This window comes from Podarcis melisellensis (assembly GCF_964234715.1).
Source record: "Podarcis melisellensis genome assembly, chromosome: 10".
Lineage (NCBI taxonomy): Eukaryota > Metazoa > Chordata > Lepidosauria > Squamata > Lacertidae > Podarcis > Podarcis melisellensis.
This window is the reverse complement of record NC_138542.1, coordinates 39,788,293-39,809,167: the sequence shown is the minus strand read 5'-3', so window position 1 is coordinate 39,809,167 and position 20,875 is coordinate 39,788,293. Positions and strand designations below refer to the sequence as shown.

Below are 20,875 nucleotides of genomic sequence, written 5' to 3'. Positions count from 1 at the left end.
CCATTAATGATGGAAATAGTTCAGATTGTCCACTGATAAATGGTGCCGTTTTGAGGGTTTTAATCACAGTCCATTTCATGAATATACTTCATATATGTATGGCGTATGTCAGTGTTTCCCAACCTTGGGCCTCCAGCTGTTTTTGGACTACAACTCCCATCATCCCTAGCTAGCAAGACCAGTGGTCAGGGATGATGGGAATTGTAGTTCAAAAACAGCTGGAGGCCCAAGGTTGGGAAACACTGGCGTATGTCACTCACATCCCAAACTGTTGCTAGATTCTAAATTACTAGCGTGTCTGAATAGGGACTTCATTTTCTATAGCTTTTCACACCAGACAAACTATTGCTTTGCTCTAGCTGTTGGAGCCTCAGAATGTTGGCTGAATTAATTCTGTTATGCTGTAAGAATTCAAGTTGACTGTTATCCAGACTTCATCCTCCCTAGTGTGCAAGGGTGGAACAAGATAACATTACTACATCCCATCAACAAGCTTTTTACAACGTATTATTTATGCTAAAATTCCCTCTGGACTGAATGATCAAATATGAAAATATTCTTGGATGGTTTGCTTAGCTGAGTTGAGAGCCTGTTTAAATATCTACTTAAATGCCCAGCAATTTGGGTGGATAATTACTTTTCCTGATTGATTCTCTTCTCTCCACCCATGTATTACTGAATTTTATTGCAAACAAAACTCTCATTCCACCCTCTTAAGACTCAGAGGGGCAGATGTTGCTGGATTCCAACTCCTATGCTCCCTGGCCATTGGTAAGGCTGACTTGAGCTGATGGGAACTGGAGTCCAGCAACATCTGAAGGACCACAGTTTCCCATCCCTGAATTCAGTAATAAAAATATGTGTATTAAGTACATCCTTTGTTAGCATATATGGAGTCAAAAGCTCTGCACTGAAAGATTGTGGTTTAATCAAAACATCTTCTCACACTTATCATATATAGTGGTACAGTTGCTGTTTGCTCCAATAGTTTTAAGAGCAAATTTGTAACTGATTGTCTGCATGTTTGGTCACATGTCACTATTATTGGATAGTGCAAGTTTTTGTAGCTTTTTTGTATTTGTATTTAAAGTGGACTCAGTACCATCATCTCTCTGTCATTTATATCCTTCGGTCTGGGTCTGCAAACCGACAGCTCACATTGGTCAGAGGCGCAGAACAGATGTTTCCCAAACTACGCCCACCAACCACTACCCCTCCACACAAAAAGCAGGATGATGCTGCACAAATGAAAATATTGAGGATCTTTCACAAAAGTCTGGTTTTCAGCAGCAGAAGAAAGAGTTTCAGTGTTGTTTTAATTTGGCCAGCTCTTGAAAAACTGATGAAGAGTCAAATAAATTTGAAAATATACTTTGTGCATGTGTTGTGCATGTAAAGGAACTTCTCTTAATACTTTCTTTTAAAACTCTCCAGCACATTTAGCAATCAAGCCTACATTGCTGAAGAGTTCACCTGAGGCATACATTATACCCATTTGCTGTTATAGACATCACATAGGAAGAGTCATATGAGCTTTTTGCTTTGTTAGAATTAGGGTTGTTGAGAAACAAACCGCAGGCATACTAGGCTTTTGAAAGAATGTCCAAACACTCAAACAGAATTTTAATACATGGCATCACTTCAGTGTAGTGAACCACATGAATCCCATGTGGTGTTCGTCATGAACCACTAACACATTTTGCAACATGCACATGTGGTGGAAAGTTGTTGGCAATCAAGACTTCATGCCTCATGTGAAATAGAGGGCACAGGAATTGTACCATTTTCTGCACAGAAGCAACTTGATGGAAAGATAAATGGAGGTAACTGTCATATGGGGTCTCCTGGAAAGACTCCAGCCATTTACACACAGGGAGGAACTAATGTTGCAGCCAAGGTTCAGGCGCATGCCTCGATCCTCCCAACCTGCAAAGTAGCACCAGCCTGTAGGAAATTTGTGCTACCTGAATGCTTGGCTCAGTCTAAAACAGAGATATAGGACATAAGGGGTTATTCCTGTGCATACAGTTTCATGTCAGGCGAGAGGACAAGAACTCTGAGTAATGGAAATTTACAAATGCTACCATAATTGTATATACTACTACACAGTATTTCTGATAACTTCAGCTGTGGAAATGGTGTTATGAAATACTAGGATCAAAAGGTCTTATTATTTGGAACACATTGTAAGGGTTAGTCATTCCAGAATATATTCGGCAAAAGATATAAATGACAAAGGCAATTTATAAGCCCGGTGGCCCAGGCTGAGTCATGTATGAGCAATGAATGGAGAAATCTTCAAGAAAATCAATCACTGCCATATGGCTTCCTGTTGCTAGATCAGTTTCGCATGTTTTAATTTGCTAAGAGTCCAGATGGATGAAATAATTCAAGTTTATTCAAGTTGTGCTTGCTACAAGTTCTGTAAGAAAATGCAAATTTTATACAAACTTGTAGTGGCAATAAGTCTTCTCTTAAACCTAAGCACAATAAGTAAATTCAAAGTATGGGTTTATATAAACACATTAGGTAATTCTATCAGCTCCTGCAACAAGGAATCTATAACAGCAAGCTATTATGAGTCAACCTTTGCAAGCTTCAGAATTCATGCAAATTGGATTTTGAAGTTATATTTAACTTATAAACCAACAGTAAGCCAGTAAGATTTCTTGGTTAAAATAAATAAATTATTTTATTCATAAACTTATGGATAGAAATAGGACTGACATATGACAATCAGAGATAAGAAGGTTGCAATAGTCAAGGAAGGAGAAAACCTGAGCACATACCAGACTTTTCACTAGTGAGCAGAGAGAAATGACCATAGGTTTGCAATAATGTAAGGAGGGTTGGGTAACATAACTTGGCAATAGACTGAATATGGGAACTTAAAAAGAGAGCAATGAAGGCTAAGGTTCTACCTCTGGTTTTATTCATAAATCAATCTAGTCTTACCTTCAAAAGTTTCAGCTTGTACTTCTATTATATTTTCTAGTGTTAGCTTTGTTTGAAATAAATTGTGGATTTTATATAAATTGCCCAGACTCCTCACTACCCTGTCTTTCTGCTTACTTTCCCATATGTACCTACTTGAACCTTAAGATCCATTCAGAGGCACCTTTCAGTTTTGGTGCCAAGTGAATACCTTTCTTTTCATCCAGGCCTTTGAAATATTATTCTGGGCCTCTGTATTTTAAAAACTGTGTAGCCATTTAAATTAATTGACCCAAGTTAGTCATGACTATTAATTTCAGGGCTAGTGTCAAAAATGGGCACACATCACACTTTCTTTCTGTGACAACTTTCTATACTAACAGGACAGACAGAATGAATATGCATACTTACAAGATATTTTGGTTAGAAAAGCAAATGTGGGTGACAGTGTCATTTAATTTAGATAGGGCTATGTAATATGAAATAATTTTAATTTTCTTCCTTCACCTAAGCCACATATATGAAATGGTATCACAAGTGTTTTTAATTTGAAATGGCATCACAAGTGTTTTTAATTTAAACTGACTGATGTTCTTTGGGCATTCACAGAACAGAAATGAATCTGTTTGTAAAAACAATGCTCTGTATATAGTTTCTGTTTCAAAAAAAGAAATGGCAATGGAGTCATTTAAAATTGTCTTAGTTTTTATAAATCTAATAGCCTGGACATTTTAGATGAGGATAAATATGAGAGCACTGATATGTGGAAAAGCCTGAATGTAAAAATAATGCTAAACGTCTTTAATTATATTCTGATGTTTTACTCATTACAATCAGTGATCAGCTCTGTACTTTAGTGGAAGGATACAAATCAAATGAGGCATGTTTTTGGTCTGACTACGTTGATTACATACAATTTATTCTTTTTAGATGTATGACAAGGAACTGAATCCAAACATGGCCTTTCTTAGAGGCACTTCATATTTGCTGAAGTCAGCAGAACATGGTATTTGGAAAGTTTCCAAGACCGGGTCCCTGACTGTCATTTAGAATTAGAGTTTAGGATTTAACTGACCATAATTAGAACATGGAGGACTTGGAATTTGTAGCAGTGAACTTAAAGCTTGACTTGACATTGTATGAAGAAACTGCTTGTTTGAATTGGTGGGGAAAGGGAAGCTATTTTACTTCAATGGATGGCAGGGGTGGGGGTATCAATAGGACTGGTTTCATTCAAAATTCAATAGAATAAGTAAGAGGTAGCTCTGATTACGAGCCGTGCTTGCTAGGGCTGACAGAAGTTATACCCAACAACTTCTGGAGGGCACCCTGGAATAAACGATAGGAATAACTCCTTCTATGGCACTGATGATGAATGATGCCTTGGCTAAGGACCAAAGTGAGAAAAGAACTACAGATGAATTGTTATAGGACCAGACTACTGTAAACAGTTGAAGATACAAAGTAGCAAACTGGATGTTTATGATATTTTTACATTTCATTGTGTGACTTCCCCAGAATAAGAGAATAATGGTAAAGGCACACCTGACCATTAGATCCAGTCATGACCGACTCTGGGGTTGCGGCGCCATCTCGCTTTATTGGCCGAGGGAGCCGGCGTACAGCTTCCGGGTCATGTGGCCAGCATGACTAAGCCAGAGCAGCACAAAGAAACGCCGTTTACCTTCCCGCTGGAGCGGGTATTTATCTACTTGCTACTTTGCACTTTTGCTATGTTGATAGGAGCAGGGACCGAGCAAAGGGAGCTCACCCCGTCACGGGGATTCGAACCGCCGACCTTCCAATCGGCAAGTCCTAGGCTCTGTGGTTCAACCCACAGCGCCACCGGCATCCCTAATAAGAGAATAGTGCAATAAACTTGAGAGAGATCTGTCTGTCTTTCATCTAAACAAATGTTTCCCATTCTTGGGTCTCCGGCTGGTTTTTTTTAACTACAATTCCCATCATCCATCACCACTGGTCCTGCCAGCTAGGGATGCTGAGAGCTGTAGTCCAAAAACAGCTGGAGACCCAAGTTTGGGAAACACTGGTCTTAACCCTCATTGAGGGAACTGGCTATTATCAAAGACAGAATGCTGAGGTAGATGAACCACTTGTCCATTTCAGAGTAGCAGTTGTTATCAATCTTTTCAATTTTTAGGTAGTGAAAGCTTGAAATCAGTTGCTCTGCTTCAATAATGAAGATATAAGTAACTATTGACCCTCTTTAACACATCTTTATGCTTTTGTATGTTGTGACGGTGACCAGCTTGGATGGCTTTAAAAGAAGAATAGATAAATTCAAAGAGGATCCCTTGGCCGGAAAGCGAGATGAGCATCACATCCCATAGTTGCCTTTGACTGGACTTAACCATTCAGGGTTAACCATTTAACCTTATAAGTGGCTACTAGTCATAATGGCTATATTCTCCCTCCACTGTTGGAGACCATATGCCTCTGAATACGAGTTACTAGGAATCACAAGTATGGACTACTTGTGGGCTTACTATAAGCATCTAGTTGGCCACTATAAGAACAGGATGTTGGTCTACCTGGACCTTTGGTCTGATCCAGCAGGACTTTTATCTTGTTCTTATTAATTGCTGTTTTTAAAATCCCATTACAGGTCTGGATCAAGTTCCAAAGGATCTCCCTCCAGATACGACTCTACTGGACCTACAGAACAATAAAATTACTGAAATAAAAGATGGAGATTTCAAGAACTTGAAGGATCTTCATGTAAGTTGCAGTGAAATACACATTACATGTTAGTCACATGTTTGATCGGTTCCAGTAGGTTCAGAGACTGACCTGGAATAATATCTACCTTGCTGTTGGTACTATATAAATATTTTGCATATAAACATATAAAGGTTATGTACTAAGCCACTATTGCTACTGTAATTGTGGGTTATAGTCAATTTAGTATTACTCAGAGTAGATCTATTGACATTAATGAGCTAGGTGCATTCATTACAATGGGTTCAGGTCTGGTCATGGCCCTGAAACTGCCTTGACTACCCTGGTTCATGACATTTATCAGAAGAGAGATGGGTGGATGTGACCCTGCTCTTTCTCCTCTCAGTGCTTTTTCCTATTGGTGGCCAGAGTATCCTTCTGAAGCATATCAGAGGGATAGGGGAATTGTGCTTCACAACAACAAGAATACTGCTACTAATAATGGTTTACATTTCTACTCACTGACCCCTAGTGGATAAATCATTTCCTGTCCCCCATCTCCCCTGTAAAGCCTAACAGAAATTTAGATGTTCTAAACTTAAAGGATATATCTCTCGCAACATCAGACAGCAAACAACAGGTATTTGCAAGAGACAACCTTCCTTTCTGCAATCTTAGCAATGGGTGGATGCAATTGTTTCTGAAATCGATTTAGTAGTAGGATGTGGAGTGATAGCCTGCCCTGGATGGGATTATACTGCCCTGGAAGGATTGGGTTGGCAGGTCCTGGTTTCTACACGGTCACTGGAGTGCTGAGGCGGCCTCAGTGGCTAAGGGTAAAGGTACCCCTGCCCGTACGGGCCAGTCGTGACCGACTCTAGGGTTGTGCGCTCATTTCACTCAAGAGGCCGGGAGCCAGCGCCATCCGAAGACACTTCCGGGTCACGTGGCCAGCGTGACAAGGCTGCACTGGTGAGCCAGCACCAGCGCCGCACACGAAAACGCCATTTACCTTCCCGCTATAAAGCGGTACCTATTTATCTACTTGCACTTAGGGGTCCTTTCGAACTGCTAGGTGGGCAGGAGCTGGGACCGAATGACGGGAGCTCACCCCGCCACGGGGATTCGAACCGCCGACCTTACGATCAGCAAGTCCTAGGCACTGAGGTTTTACCCACAGCGCCACCCGCGTCCCTCAGTGGCTAGGAGTGCCCAAATGAAAAACAACACCAATATATCTGAATACACAGCAGAAGTTTGGTTATTTTCCTGGTTCCTCAACTACCATTGAAAACATCTAATGGTACCTATTAGAACTGCTGCAGGAAACACCAGTGTGAAATAACTGTATATGCAATGCATGCACCTGAGAAATAAGGTTGTTCTATGTTTCCCAGACACATGTACATGCATATTACACTTCCAGACTTAATGAGTTTCTTACAACAAAATCAACATGCAGTACTGCCCATAGCAGGCCTGTTTTAATATTTCAGTTGTCCCCATAGTTTGGACAAAGTTGTCATCCACAGGACAGATGGTAAGAGTGTGGACAAATTATACCCATCAGCTGTGCAATAATTTAAAACCGAGCTGAATATCTCAATTTAGAGATATTCGGAAACACATCAAAATTTATACCAAATGGGGATTTGTATGAAAGGATTAAAAATGAGTGAACCCCTAAGGAGTTCTGTGGAATCATTTTGGATAGTATGTGAATTGCTGTCTGTGGATATAGAAGGATGAAGAGAGAACCTGGTTTACATGGCTGCACAAAGGACGCAAGGTGCTAGTGATTGGCACCTGTTGATTTCTACAGAGGCTGTTGCCTACACAGAATAGATGAAGTCTCTACTGATACTGCCTGATGGATCTGGGTTGAGGTGAGCCTATAGGAACCCTTATGCCTACAAGCCTTTGTAGAGTTGCTACACTCAAACACTGTGTTAGTACTGAACACTGATGCCCAGGAGCAGCAGTGGCCTCTGTGGAGGCTGCATTCTTCATAGGAAGAGGCACGTGAAGAGCAGAAACAAAATAGAGGACATCTGCAGCAGGCCACAGCATGTACAAAGGCCTTTACGCTTTGAGGTGGGCTGATTGTGGCTCATAGTGCTTGGGATAGACCTTTGTCTGAAGGTCTGCTTGGAAGGCAGAGGGATCAAGGCATATGGTGAGACTAGCAAGAAATCCTGTGGCTTTACTTCTCCATCCTCAGCATAGGAAAACCCAGCAAACATGATTAAAAATGTAGTATCCATTATATTAAAACTGGTTAGTATATTTGTGGCTGCTTTTGAGCTAGATTCAGAGCAGAATAATCCCTCAATTCAGTATGTTTTGACTGTTCAGACTGAGTGTTTCTTATTGTTTAGACTGCTGACTTCTCTTTCTCATCGCCCTGGTTTCCAGAGTTACAACCAACTATGCACTCTTATTGGGAGTAGGGACACAGTTGTACTGAGCAGGATTAATTTCCAAGTTAATCATATGTTGGATTGAGCCACAGGAGTCGGCATGCACAGGACAGTCAGGGAGAAGCATATGGAGTGAGATAAGGGCAGGCACTTGACTGGTTGCTTTACCTGTAGCTTAGCAGCTAACTGAGAAATGAAGATTAGGCAATATTTTTTGAAATGTTGTGCTGGCCTTAGGTAACAGTAACATCTTTAGGGAATCATATAGTTCTGTTTCCTTCCAGGGACTCAATATTGTGACTAAAAGGCCACTGACTCCAGCAACACAGCTTGATGGAAAGGGGGGGCCTCCAAAAACATTATAAATGAATTAATTATGCAAAAGGAAGTAATGGATCTAAAAAAAATTAACATTTGGACAGATTTGGCACAAATTCCATGCAAGACTGAACTCAAGATGACTCAAACAATTACAATTGCAAAATACAAAATCCCAGAGAGATTTCACCAAGACTAGTCATATAAACTATCGGGAGAAAAATTTGTGTGAAGAGAATTCCTTCATGCAGAACTGTAACTGTCACTGCTTTCTTTTCTTTTTGAGCTCACCCAGATTGCTGGAGAATTTTACCGTGTCCCAGGATTATTAGATGTTTGTGTGGTTGCCTAGCAGTAACATATGGGCTACATCCCTGTTTTCCCATTCCAGTTTAATTTTTAGTACTCTAATTGCCATGGGCATGTCTAGCAGCCTTGGTCCAGGCAAATCCCTCCTCTCAAGTTTTCCCACCTGGCTTCTTTGCTATATGTTCTCCTTAGGATAGGAGGAGTTTGTGTTTGATAGCCAGCTAAATCTGGAACTATTTACTTGGTATGCTAGGAGCCAAAGTGCTACATGTGTTTCTGCCGTAAGTTCACCTCTCACCAGAATCCACTGTCAAATAAGTGAAGTAATGCTAAAGACAAGAGTGGCTCTGGGTGTTTTTCTACTCATTCACTTTGGGTTAATATTCTGAGGGTGGGGTTTATTTGCGGCTTGCTTCTGAAAATGCAATTTCTTGTATTTATTGGTTGGTGCTTATTATGCTTGACATGTTTATTCTGTGAACTTCCTTTTGAGTGGTTTTACTAACCACTAGAAGATGGTTAGTAATTTGTTTAAGAAATAGTAACAATCAAGGTATGGAATTCCCATAAAAAGGTAAAGGGACCCCTAACCGTTAAGTCCAGTCGTGGATGACTCTGGGGTTGCGGCGCTCATCTCGCTTTACTAGCCGAGGGAGCCGGCGTTTGTCCACAGACAGCTTCCAGGTCATGTGGCCAGCATGACTAAACCGCTTCTGGCGAACCAGAGCAGCATACTGAAACACCGTTTACCTTCCTGCCAGAGTGGTCACCTTAATTTAAAGCAGTGGGAAGGGAAGGAAAAGTTGTATTTATCATCAATTTATCCACCTAATGACTAGGTTCAGCAGTGATGAGAGGGTGTGAGTTGGAGGGGATATTATTGGGTTGTTTTTATTTTGGGGAGTTTTTATTTTGTGTTGTCAGGGTTATTGGGTTGTGAACCGCCCTGAGACCTGCAGTTATACAAATTCAATAAATAATAGTAATAATAAAGTAAAGGTGTTTGGGACCATTTGGATAGGTGTGCAACCAGTCAACTAAGTATGTGGCACAAGATTAGCTTGCTGACTGGAAGAGCAATCCACACCCCATTTAAATCAGGCTTTGGGGTCTAGGGTGCTTAGACTGGATAGAGGTGTCCCTCTGCCTGACCCTCACTATCTTTGCATACTGAATGATGCCAGGAATAGTCCACTGGTGTGTAGCACCACTTTCCACCCACTGAACATATGGGTGACAGCAGTGAGATCCCCACCAGTGGCAGACAACAGAAAGCCCTGAAACAAGTCATTTCAGGGTGGAGGGCTGATTTGGCAAAGGATGTTGGATTCCAAGCTGGCGCCATTGCTGGCTCTGATCTAGGCCCGATCACTGCATCAGCTCCAGGCTGACCCAGCAACGTGCCTGATTCCACCTTCACCTTGTACTGGTGGCCCTGCAGCTCTCTAAGTCCCTAATCTAGTTGCTGACCCCTGGCAACAAAAAGTGCTCTGAAGCTCCTACTACATGCAGGGGAAGGGTGTGTGTTATTTTTAAGCAGCTTCTGTTTGTGGTGGTGTATAAACATATATAGAACATTATCAACAATGTTCAGAGATTCGTATTAAAATGGACTGGTCATTTATATCTCAGTGGTAGTCCTTGTAGCTCTGAGTTGAAGAGAGAAAAATATGCCCGCAGCTAAATGAACAGTAAATGTTTTTGGGAGAGGCTTTCTGCTAGCGCTGCTGAACTTTGAGTGACCTCTTCCTCTCAGAGATCTGGCCACTCCTGGCTAGTATACAAAATTAAAACCATGCACATCTATCATATACACAGTGGAGCCATCTGCAAAACATACCTCCTGTTTTACTGACAATGAACAGGAAATCAAATACACTAGAGAGAAAATATACAACACATGAACTGTTCAAAATAATAGTTTCTCCTCTTTTTGCTTTTTCTTCATGTTTCCCTCCCTGCAGCTGTTTATATATTTTCTGATCTTTGCAAATGTTCAGCTTTTCCTCCTGCACGTTTTAAAGATAGCTGGCATAAGTTTAATTATGAAAGGATTTAGAATGGCTAGAAATCAAAACAGAGAGTTGAACCATCTGTTTTTCCATTCTTACAAGAAAGATAATGCATTCAGTGAGCAAATATGCTCTACAGCTGTGTTCCACTGATCAAAATAACAAGGGAACATTATTCCTGAATAATTATTGCTTTCCAAACATCTCAAAGCACTTTCGAAATGTAAATATATTTAATCTCATATTTTTGTGAGAGTCTGAAGAGGAAACAGGTACACAAGAAGTAAGGTTCACATAACAGTAGGGCCAGATGACTGCTACTGTAGTCCAGTGATTTAGGCTCTGGTGACTATGTGGCAGTGAGCAAATCAATCTCTGCCTCAGTTTACTTGCTGAATATGAAGTGAATGCAATTTATATACTACATTATATTGTGGTTGTAGTGGTGTGTCAATAAGGAAGGGGACAGAGAACAGATGAAAGATTAACCCTGTCACCTCCCTGTAGTTATTTAATAGGTTGGTCACCTAGCTATGGAGTGTGTGTGTGTGTGTGTGTGTGTGTGTGTGTGTATTTGTGTGGAAGAGAGCACTCCATTTAAAAAATATCTCTTTGAAGCTCACTTTCTGATCTCCTACTAGTTTTACCCATTCATTTCAGAAGATCGACTTCCCCTCCACCTCACAGATGTCTGGCTACTGCCACCAGCCTCCTTTCAGAGACTGAGGGAGAACAGAACAGTGAAATCAAAGTTCCTGTCCAGGAGCTTACTCAGGAAGATGCCTACCTTTTGTAACTAGAAAGAAGCAGGTGTGGGATCTGGAATGGAATTCCTTGGGGACCAGGGAGGAGAAGGGATCATGAGTAAAAATATTTTCCTGGACTAACAATGGTGTGCAGTTTTGACTGTACAGTATGATGGCAAAGGAGGGGGCAATAACTGCTAAAAATAAGAGTGTTGGGGTTAAGGACTGCATGAAAGCCATGCCATTTGCCCTGGATCCATAGGGACAAACAATGTAATACATTGAATGTGTGATCCTATTTAAGGCCTGTTGGTAGTGTATTTTTTTAATAGCAGCTATGGGGGGGATCCAGTCAGAATCAGGTCTACAGCATGCATGAAGAGAAGTCATCTCATCAAACAGCATTGATACTACAGCACATAGAGAGTTAAACCCTCCATAATCAGACCCCTTGCACCTTTAAAAAGAGAATATTGTTGGCTTCAGGTACTGTCTCTCTCTAGGCCTCTGGTTGGCCACTATGAGAACAGGATGCTGGACTAGGTGGGTTTTTGGCCTGATCCTGCGGGGTTCTTCTTAATAATGACCTTACATTTAAAGCAATGTGTAGTTTGTTCCAAATATTTGAGAAGACTGTAGAAAAGCTATAGCTGTTCAGTGATGGAGGAAGCCTGCTCTTCACATTTTCAAAGGCACTTTAGATATTAAGACACAGACCAGATATTTAAAACATATTCCAAGTCTGAGTTCAAGTAGACCCAAATTGTGAGCAAGGAACACTTTTTTTTTTGGTTCTACACACAAGAAATTTATGTGAGAATCTGAGGGGCTTGAATTTTGAGGTTTTTTGAGTGACTCAGACATAGCATCAATTCGGAACTTGTGCAAGATGAATAGTTGTGACAACACAGAATGTATGTGCTGAGCCTTAAATCTAGAGAACCAAAGTACTTTGTTTCATTATGAAAAAATTGGTTAGTCCTATATGAGCTATATAAATCAAATTCTGAGCCAACTCTGACAATCATGGGAATTCTGATTAGGACGTGTACATTTATGTTAACGTGTGTGTGTGTGTGTGTGTGTGTGTGTGTGTGTGTGTGTGTGTTACAAGATCTGCTCATTTATGTTCACAGAACCATCACTCCTGGGAGTTTCAGTGGAAATAATTTTATGTCACAGAGGTTATTGCAATGGACCTGATTACTCTGCAAAACATTGCTTTGTTTATTTGCAGAAAATTAGTTAACACTAATAAAACCAGTTCCAATGACTATAAGGTTTATTTACACAAAATGGCAGGTAATGAGTAAAATGGCTTTGTAGCTTGAATAGCTGGCAAAGAAATATAGAAAGATGGTCAGTTGTTATGAGTCACAGTCTACCCAAACCCATGTTCCCTGAACCATAAGCTTAAAATGTTCCTATTACAGAGATGGAGCTTAAAGAATACCTTACATGGAATATAGATGGGAACCAGGCACAATATAGATGGAGGCCTAAATGCACCAGGGGGGAAAGCTTGAATGTCAATGACTAGAACTGGACTAGTGTGAGAATTCAGAGAGAATATGACTGAAGAAATAAGGAAGACAGGAGAATAATAAATGAATGAGATGTAAATAGCTGTTGCAAGCAAAGGAGATATAAATGTTTTTCTAATTTTCACTATTGCCTTTATGTGCACAATCACTACCAAGATTCCTAACAGATGCTTGCATGTCAATGTGCGTTATGGAAGTTCCCAATGGACCATTGGAAGTTCCCAATGGTCAAGCACACTTGGATTAATTATTATGTCTTCTGTGACAGACTTGATAATCTAATCAACCCTTAGGCTTCCCTTTAGGCAGATATCACCCTGGCTTATGAGAAACCCTCCCCAAAATAGAAAAATAAAATACGTTTCATTTTGTAATGATACTTCCTCCTGCAAAGGTCCTAACTAATGTAAAACAGAAAAACAAGTACAGCTGAAAAATAAGAAGTTGTGGAGAGGAAATAAGGATAGCTATCTAGCTAAAGGTGAGGCGGTTTAGTTCCCACAATCATCTATAGGGTTGGAGTGTCTTGAAAAAGAGTGATATGAAGCAGCTTCCTGGAAGTTTCCAAAAAAAATGGATCAGGGCAGTGATCTCCTGTGCAGAAAGCTGAACTAAGTAGGGACTGATGCCCACATAGGAAAAAATCTCATCAATTGGCATTAGCTTTAACCCAAAGGGTGATCTTTCTAAAGACAGGGCTGGACAGAAGGGGGACTAATTGTTAATTAATTTAAGTACTGAGTCTTTACAGTCAATATATGTTTCCTGCTGCATGGTGACAAGGATGTCATAACTCTCAGACAAGTGACTGAGACATCCCTTGTGGAGAAATATGATGATTCCCAGGAAATGTAAAAGTAGGTTTAATTCAATTAATGGAAGAAGGTTCTTGTTGGAGGCAACCTCAACTTCTGTCCAGAGTTAAATAACTATAGATATAGTAGATATTGAGAGGGAGAGGCTATTAAGGCTTGCATTTACATGATCCTTTATGCATTTTCTTAAGCACAGATAACTTTTCTGTACAGCAGCTACTATGGAGAGGATACAGTACTTGGAGGAAACTACTGGGGCATCCCCCAGTACTGTGACTTCGTCAGATTCCTTGCAGTGACACTGCAGTCATTTCTCAGAGCAAAGCCAAAGTAAACTCATATTTTCAGAGTATGCACTAGGTTCCAGTTGAACAGCTGGAGAGTTAAAGGCCCCCTTCCCCATGTCAAAGTCCTAAACATGAAGGCCAAATCACATTACAGTGGATGCTCAGGTTGCAAACGTGATCCGTGCGGGATGCACGTTCGCAACCCACAGCATTTGCAACCCGCAGCAGTGCGTCTACGCACACACGGGTTGTGATTTGGCACTTCTACGCATAGTGCAATTTAGCACTTCTGCGCATGCGCGACCTCTGAAACCTGGAAATAACCCAAAGCGTCTGTAACCTGAAGTATGACTGTACAAACTTGTAGGACATAGAGAATTAACATTCTAATGGACGTTTGTATCTTTAGTGGATACTTGTATCTTCCTTTAACAGTATGCCCATGTGTGGCATTAACAAAGTTCTATTTTATTGTTTCTTGCTTTACAGGCATTGATCCTTGTTAACAACAAAATCAGCAAAATCAGCCCGGGAGCTTTTGCTCCACTCAAGAAACTGGAGAGACTTTACCTTTCCAAAAACAATTTGAAGGAACTTCCAGAAAACATGCCTAAAAGCTTGCAGGAGCTACGAGCACATGAAAATGAAATAAACAAACTAAGGAAAGCCGTCTTCAATGGACTAAGTAATATGATTGTCGTAGGTATGCATCGCTGCTTACAGATAGAGTCCATGATAAGATTTTATCAGACGAAAGATGGTAAAATTCAAAGTCAGTAGAATTTGACAGAATCCAGACTAAGAAATTTCTTAATTTTATTATTGATGTAAACACTTCCAAGGGGGGGATGTAACAGTGGGTGGTTGAATGTGAAAAAGTGAAGTGTAATTGGGCGTATCAAGTGTTTTGGTTCATACTGAGTTTGCTAAAGTACTTTTCATGTAACAGTTGGGCATTATAAAGGAGGGTGTAACTGAGAGAAATCAAAAGGAAGAGTTGAAGTAAACATTTGTCTCATAGTGTTCAGCTAGGCTGTTAAAATCTCCAGCTTCCAATTTTTTATGGAATGAAATTTTCACAACATGCTGCAACCCAGAAAATATAATCAAGTAAAAGAAAACTCCTGTGAATTTACCAGCTGAATGTTATCACTTCTTATAAAGAACCTTTACAGAGGTATCAAAACACTAAATGTGATTTTTATTTTAAAAGTAAGGCTGGAATTATTTCACAAAGTACAGTGCAGCCAATTTAACACAATTAGAGAAGAATTAAGGAAGGAGGGGTATTAATCTGTTGGTTAAGAATTGTCAACGTTGTTTATTTTTAGAACTGGGTACTAATCCATTAAAAAGCTCAGGTGTGGAAAATGGATGCTTTCAAGGGATGAAGAGACTCTCTTACATCCGTATTTCAGATACCAATATAACAACTGTCCCTAAAGGTAAGCACACTACTTGGGAAACTGAAGCTGTGTACAGCATCACTGCCAGAATATTATGAAGAACTTTATTTTATATTTTTATCTTAAATTGTGTAAATTGTAAAAAATATTGTTGAATGCAAATAATGCATCACATGCAGAATATTACTTTACTTTTAGAATACAGTAACAAAAGACACTCAAGTTTAAATGGAAAGTATATATCATACTTTTCTGTGTATAGGTTCAACAACTCCAATCCTGCCCCCAAAATCTCAACAACTTAGGGCCATCCTCTCCCCCAAAAAAGCTCCACAACTCTGGGTCATTTTCTTAAATTGGAGTCCTCAAAATTAGGGGGCATCCTATACATGGGGCCGTGTTATACACGGAAAAGTACGCTATGTGGTATCAAATATGCGTTTATCATTCCCACTTAGGAGGGTGGACTTTCCCACAGAGAAGCAGAGAATAGTAATATAAAGTATGTATATACTTATGCTTTATTTAAACTTGTGAGATTAATTCCATCATTCTGCATGGTCAGCCTTTATTATATCCCATTTACATTCTGCTTTTAAGATTTAGGAATGATTTTAGGAATATGTGTACAATCACAAGCATGGGTGAACCACTGACCAACAGTACTGTTTCACAAACTTGGGTCACCAGCTGTTTTTGGACTACAACTCCCATCATTGCTAGCTAGCAAGACCAGTGGTCAGGGATGATGGGAATTGTAGTCCAAAAACAGCTGAAAACCAAAGTTTGGGAAACACTGCTCTGCACATTGCATAGGCTGGACATGAAGAGAGACAGAGTCAATGCTGAACTGAATGGAGTAAATAAGGATTTTATTTTGTGTGAATTCCAGTGTGAACTGACCTGATCTGCTCCTCATGAACTGCAGATCATAGTATAATTATCCTTCGGATTTTCTCTTCAACTTTTGCAGTACAGTTCTTGACTCAAAAACTGAACAAGATGCTTTACCATAATATGTAATAATTAAATATATATTCATATATTAATTGGTGGTTTTTTAAAAAAAAATCACATAAACATAGAAACAGGATGGAACACGTGCAATTGTAACATATTATAATGATAGTGATCCATCCATATCTTGTACCACTCTATCTTTCATTTATAAATCTCCAACTAATTAGCAGTCTGTCTATCTATCTGAAAACCACATTGTCACATTCTAGCAAGACGAAAAAAGAGAGTCTAAAAAGTAGCTATACAGAGAAGAAAAAGCTTGATAAACAAGGCAGCTAGGACCTTCTTGGACAGTGAGCAAATTCAGATTCTTCCTTCATAATGAACCTAGGGTTGCCATATTTCAAAAAGTAAAAACTAGGACACTCTTAAATCCTGGACGTATGGCAGCCCTAAATGAACCAGAAAGTGCACATTTACTTCTTCCTATATAAGTGAACGATGCACGCAGCTATAGAGCCCAGTCAGTGCTGCATGACTTAATTTTATAACCTTTAGTCTGTCCCCCTAAATGGCAACAACAAAATTTGCCCAGTAACCCAATCGCCCAATCACTGCGGATGGTCAGACATACTATCCCGCCCAGCAACAGAGGGGTGGCCTGTCAGACCCCACTGCAACACGTCCTCTATGAAGGAGAACACGCTTTATAGTAAAGGCCAAACATGCCTCATCACCCCTGAAATGAAGTGACCACTGACTCCCACAAGAGCTTTGTGTGCAATGTGTTTTTGTATACAGTCTACCTTTCACGGGTCTTTGCAATACATGTTCTCCATCTTTTATTGCAGGTCTTCCCACATCTCTGACAGAACTTCACCTTGATGGCAACAAAATCAACAAAGTTGATGCAGACAGTCTAAAAGGACTCACCAATTTGGCTAAGTAATTATTATTTTATAAAAATGCCCAGCATTATGCAAAACTGATAGCCTAAACCTTCCTCAACAGCCACAGCTCACTGCATCTGTTAACAAGTTTCAGGCTGTTTAGTTGGATCATTCCAAGCACTTTGGCAAGAAAAGAAGCCCTTACTGAAAATGTATTGAATTTTACATTAGCTAGTTTTCTAGCTTTAAATTGTTTCATCTTTATGTGTTTAATAGTCTTCAAGGTAGACTAAAAAATACTAAATGAACAATTTTCATATACTAATGTAGTTTGCCCTACCTTCATTGAGTAAATGTCTAATATGAGACTGGAATACATATTTCCTGGAGTTGTATACATGCTACCACAAAAACAAAGCTGTAAAGAACCAGTTCTTAAAAATTACATCTATATTGCTGGGTTCTCCCAATTTCCACAAATAAGTCTATTTTTTTATGCTGCACTACACAAAGCAACCTCCCACCTGCTTTGGCGTGCATTGATATTCTTGTTATACAGGTATCTCCAGCTGCAGCAGTATGTATAGAGATATTGCAATCTTATCTGGTACTAAAATCTAACTTTAAAATAATAAGGTACTAAGTACCATGTTACTAAAGGACGTGGGTGGCGCTGTGGGTTAAACCACTGAGCCTAGGGCTTGCCACTCAGAAGGTCGGCAGTTTGAATCCCAGTAATGCGGTGAGCTCCCGTTGCTCAGTCCCTGCTCCTGCCAACCTAGCAGTTCAAAAGCACATCAAAGTGCAAGTAGATAAATAGGTACTGCTCCAGCGGAAAGGTAAATGGCATTTCCATGCACTGCTTTGGTTCACCAGAAGCGGCTTAGTCATGATGGCCACATGACCTGGAAGCTGTATGCCGCCTCCCTTGGCCAGTAAAGCGAAGTGAGCACCGCAACCCGAGAGTCGTCCGCAACTGGACCTAACGGTCAGGGGTCCCTTTACCTTTACCCAGTTATTAATTTGATATATTGTGCACATAGTGATAATTGTATGATGTGAAATTAGTTTCGTAATAAGCCTATATAGGCACAATACATGACTACAACTGGCCATGTGCAATAGAATTAAATGTAACTATAGTACATGTTTTTTAGTATAGCAACTTGTGCACTATTTTCCTGTTTTTGTGGCATGGCTAGAGAATACAGATAATAACTTACAAGGTGTTTAATGTGTGATGAATCTACAGAAACAATTATCTATGAGAACAGTTATTTCACTACAGCTTGCACAATATTTTTCTCTTGCAGGCTTGGTCTCAGTTTCAATAACATTGCTAGCCTGGATAATGGCTCTCTAGCTAACGTGCCACATTTGAGAGAATTACATTTAGACCACAATGACCTTGCCAAAGTACCTCCTGGGCTTGGAGAACACAAATATGTACAGGTAAAGTATACCATAAGACTGAGATATACAACATTTCTAATTATTGTATATCTCACAGGCAACATAGGACTGGCAGTAGTACCTACATCTAATAAAGATGTTGGAAAATCTAATAGAGCAGTAAACTGCATTTTCTCCATTCACTAACTAATACATAAATGCTTAGCTGTAATATATCATTGTGGTTCGAGGACCCGACCCCCGCAATGTGAAATGAATACGCAAGGACACGTGATATAAGGTTAATGGGTAAGAAAAGGCCACAACTTTATTGATTACAGCAGTGAAAAGGTATTGGCTTAGGGAGCCCGCGCCTAACACTTCGCGGTCTGCACGCAGCCGGGATCGGGGCACGTTTGGAGAAGGCAAGAGAGGGTGCCGGGGGGTGCCAGGCGGCTGCCAGCGTGGCAGAACAATGAGGTCTGTTTCATGTCTCCTCTTGGCAACGCTTCTGAGAGCTGCAGTTTCACAGGAACTGGAGGAACCCGACACTTACACGGAATGCACTGACGGCTACCAGTGGGATGCGGAGAGTCAACATTGCAAAGATGTGAACGAGTGCGAGACCATCCCCCATGCCTGCAAAGGGGAGATGAAGTGCATCAACCATTATGGGGGGTACCTGTGCCTCCCCCGCTCGGCCTCTGTGATCAACGACGTGAACTCTGAAAGGGCCCCTCCCCCCAGTCCCCCCAGGCCCAGGCCCCCCCAGCAGGCCCAGTACTTCGTACAGAACAACTGCCCCCAGGGCTATGAGCCGGACAGACAAGGATCCTGCATGGACGTGGATGAATGTGAATACGATTCGCACGACTGCCAGCCGAGCCAGCAATGCATCAACACGCCTGGGGGCTTCCATTGCCAGTGTCCGGATGTCTAAAACAAGGGGGTTTATTCACCAGTAGGTGGAGCCTGTTGATGCTAATCCAACTATAGGCTCTCCCCTGATGTCACCGAGGGTCGTGCCATGGCCTTCCGCCAAGCAGGCATCGGACAGAGTACACGACCGCCAGATTCCTTTAACGAAATACCCAAAAATTGAAGGCATAGGCGATGGCCACACCTAGCCCTTCGACACACCACAACACATTATTCCAATGCCTAACCTACCCACCAATACCACAAAAGTGACGATTGCTACGAGGTAGGCGGAAAAACCAAAAAGCCTAATGCCAAATGGAAAAATTCCTACCAGGCCCCCTGGACAACCAGGGCGACCAACCTAAGGTCCAAAGCAAGGCCAATGAACTAAGACCCTGAGCTCAAAGGGAGTGGAGGGTGGGTGACTCGCGACGAGACGACGGAGAGAAGAATGAGGCCGAGGAGGAGCTGGCGCTGCAGCAAAAGGCTGCTGTAAACGCCCCCACGGAGGCACCTGGTTGGGTGCCTGCCGAGGGGCGTGGGCACCAGCCAGGTGAGAGGAGGAGGCAGGGGGCTAACGCCCCCTGCTAGGGGCGGAGCTTGGGCTCCCGCCCACAACCACTCCCCTCTCTTCCAGGGAGGAGAGTCTTTCTGATGAACTGCCTTTTTAATTATATGAAGTAATGGTGCATGTAGGGGTGTAACAATTGGTCTGAATGCCATTATCCAACAACCTTTCTGAAAGTTATAGTAACCTTCCTGAAGTTAACACAGGATAGTCTGCGTCTGCTAGCTACCTGGGTGGGACACCACCCAGGAACCTGATGTTTGCTATTTGCACTTCCATCATAGGAATAAAAGCATATATAAATTAATAAATAACAGATAACATAAGACTAGTTTAATTACCAGGTGGACAAAAAACCATTTTCATTTATGTTTTTCTACCCACTTTGCTTAGCTACTGATCTTGTGATAATATCTGCATTACAAGGTATCTTATTTTCATTTGTTGTAAAACAATATCAATAGTCTTTTTGTAATCCAGTGGCTCCAGGGGGGGGAAGCAGGGACTGCAGCAGACAAGCAGAGATTGGCCACATTATTCTCAGTGTCACTCACTGTTCCACATGTGTAACAGAGAACATTCCTCAACAGTGATAAATTGGGGTTGTTTAAGTCTACAGCCCTACTCTGGTGCTATTGTAATTGTGCTTAAACCATGGGTGCAGAGGGATGCTG

At 41.0% G+C, this 20,875-nt stretch overlaps 1 protein-coding gene and 1 long non-coding RNA gene across 4 annotated transcripts in view; one reads left to right on the top strand and one right to left on the bottom strand.

The window, feature by feature from the left end:
* LOC309378490 overlaps window positions 1-20,875 on the bottom strand; it is a 203,943-nt gene that overhangs the window by 138,533 nt on the left and 44,535 nt on the right. The gene's annotated exons all lie outside the window — the stretch shown is intronic.
* The window catches only part of DCN (decorin), a 31,182-nt gene that overhangs the window by 8,091 nt on the left and 2,216 nt on the right, over window positions 1-20,875 (top strand). Inside the window, exons 3-7 of the mRNA XM_081926602.1 lie at window positions 5,561-5,673; window positions 14,554-14,767; window positions 15,396-15,509; window positions 17,282-17,375; window positions 18,634-18,772. Of these exons, the coding sequence (XP_081782728.1) occupies window positions 5,561-5,673; window positions 14,554-14,767; window positions 15,396-15,509; window positions 17,282-17,375; window positions 18,634-18,772 (674 nt within the window). The remainder of the gene's footprint in view (window positions 1-5,560; window positions 5,674-14,553; window positions 14,768-15,395; window positions 15,510-17,281; window positions 17,376-18,633; window positions 18,773-20,875) is intronic.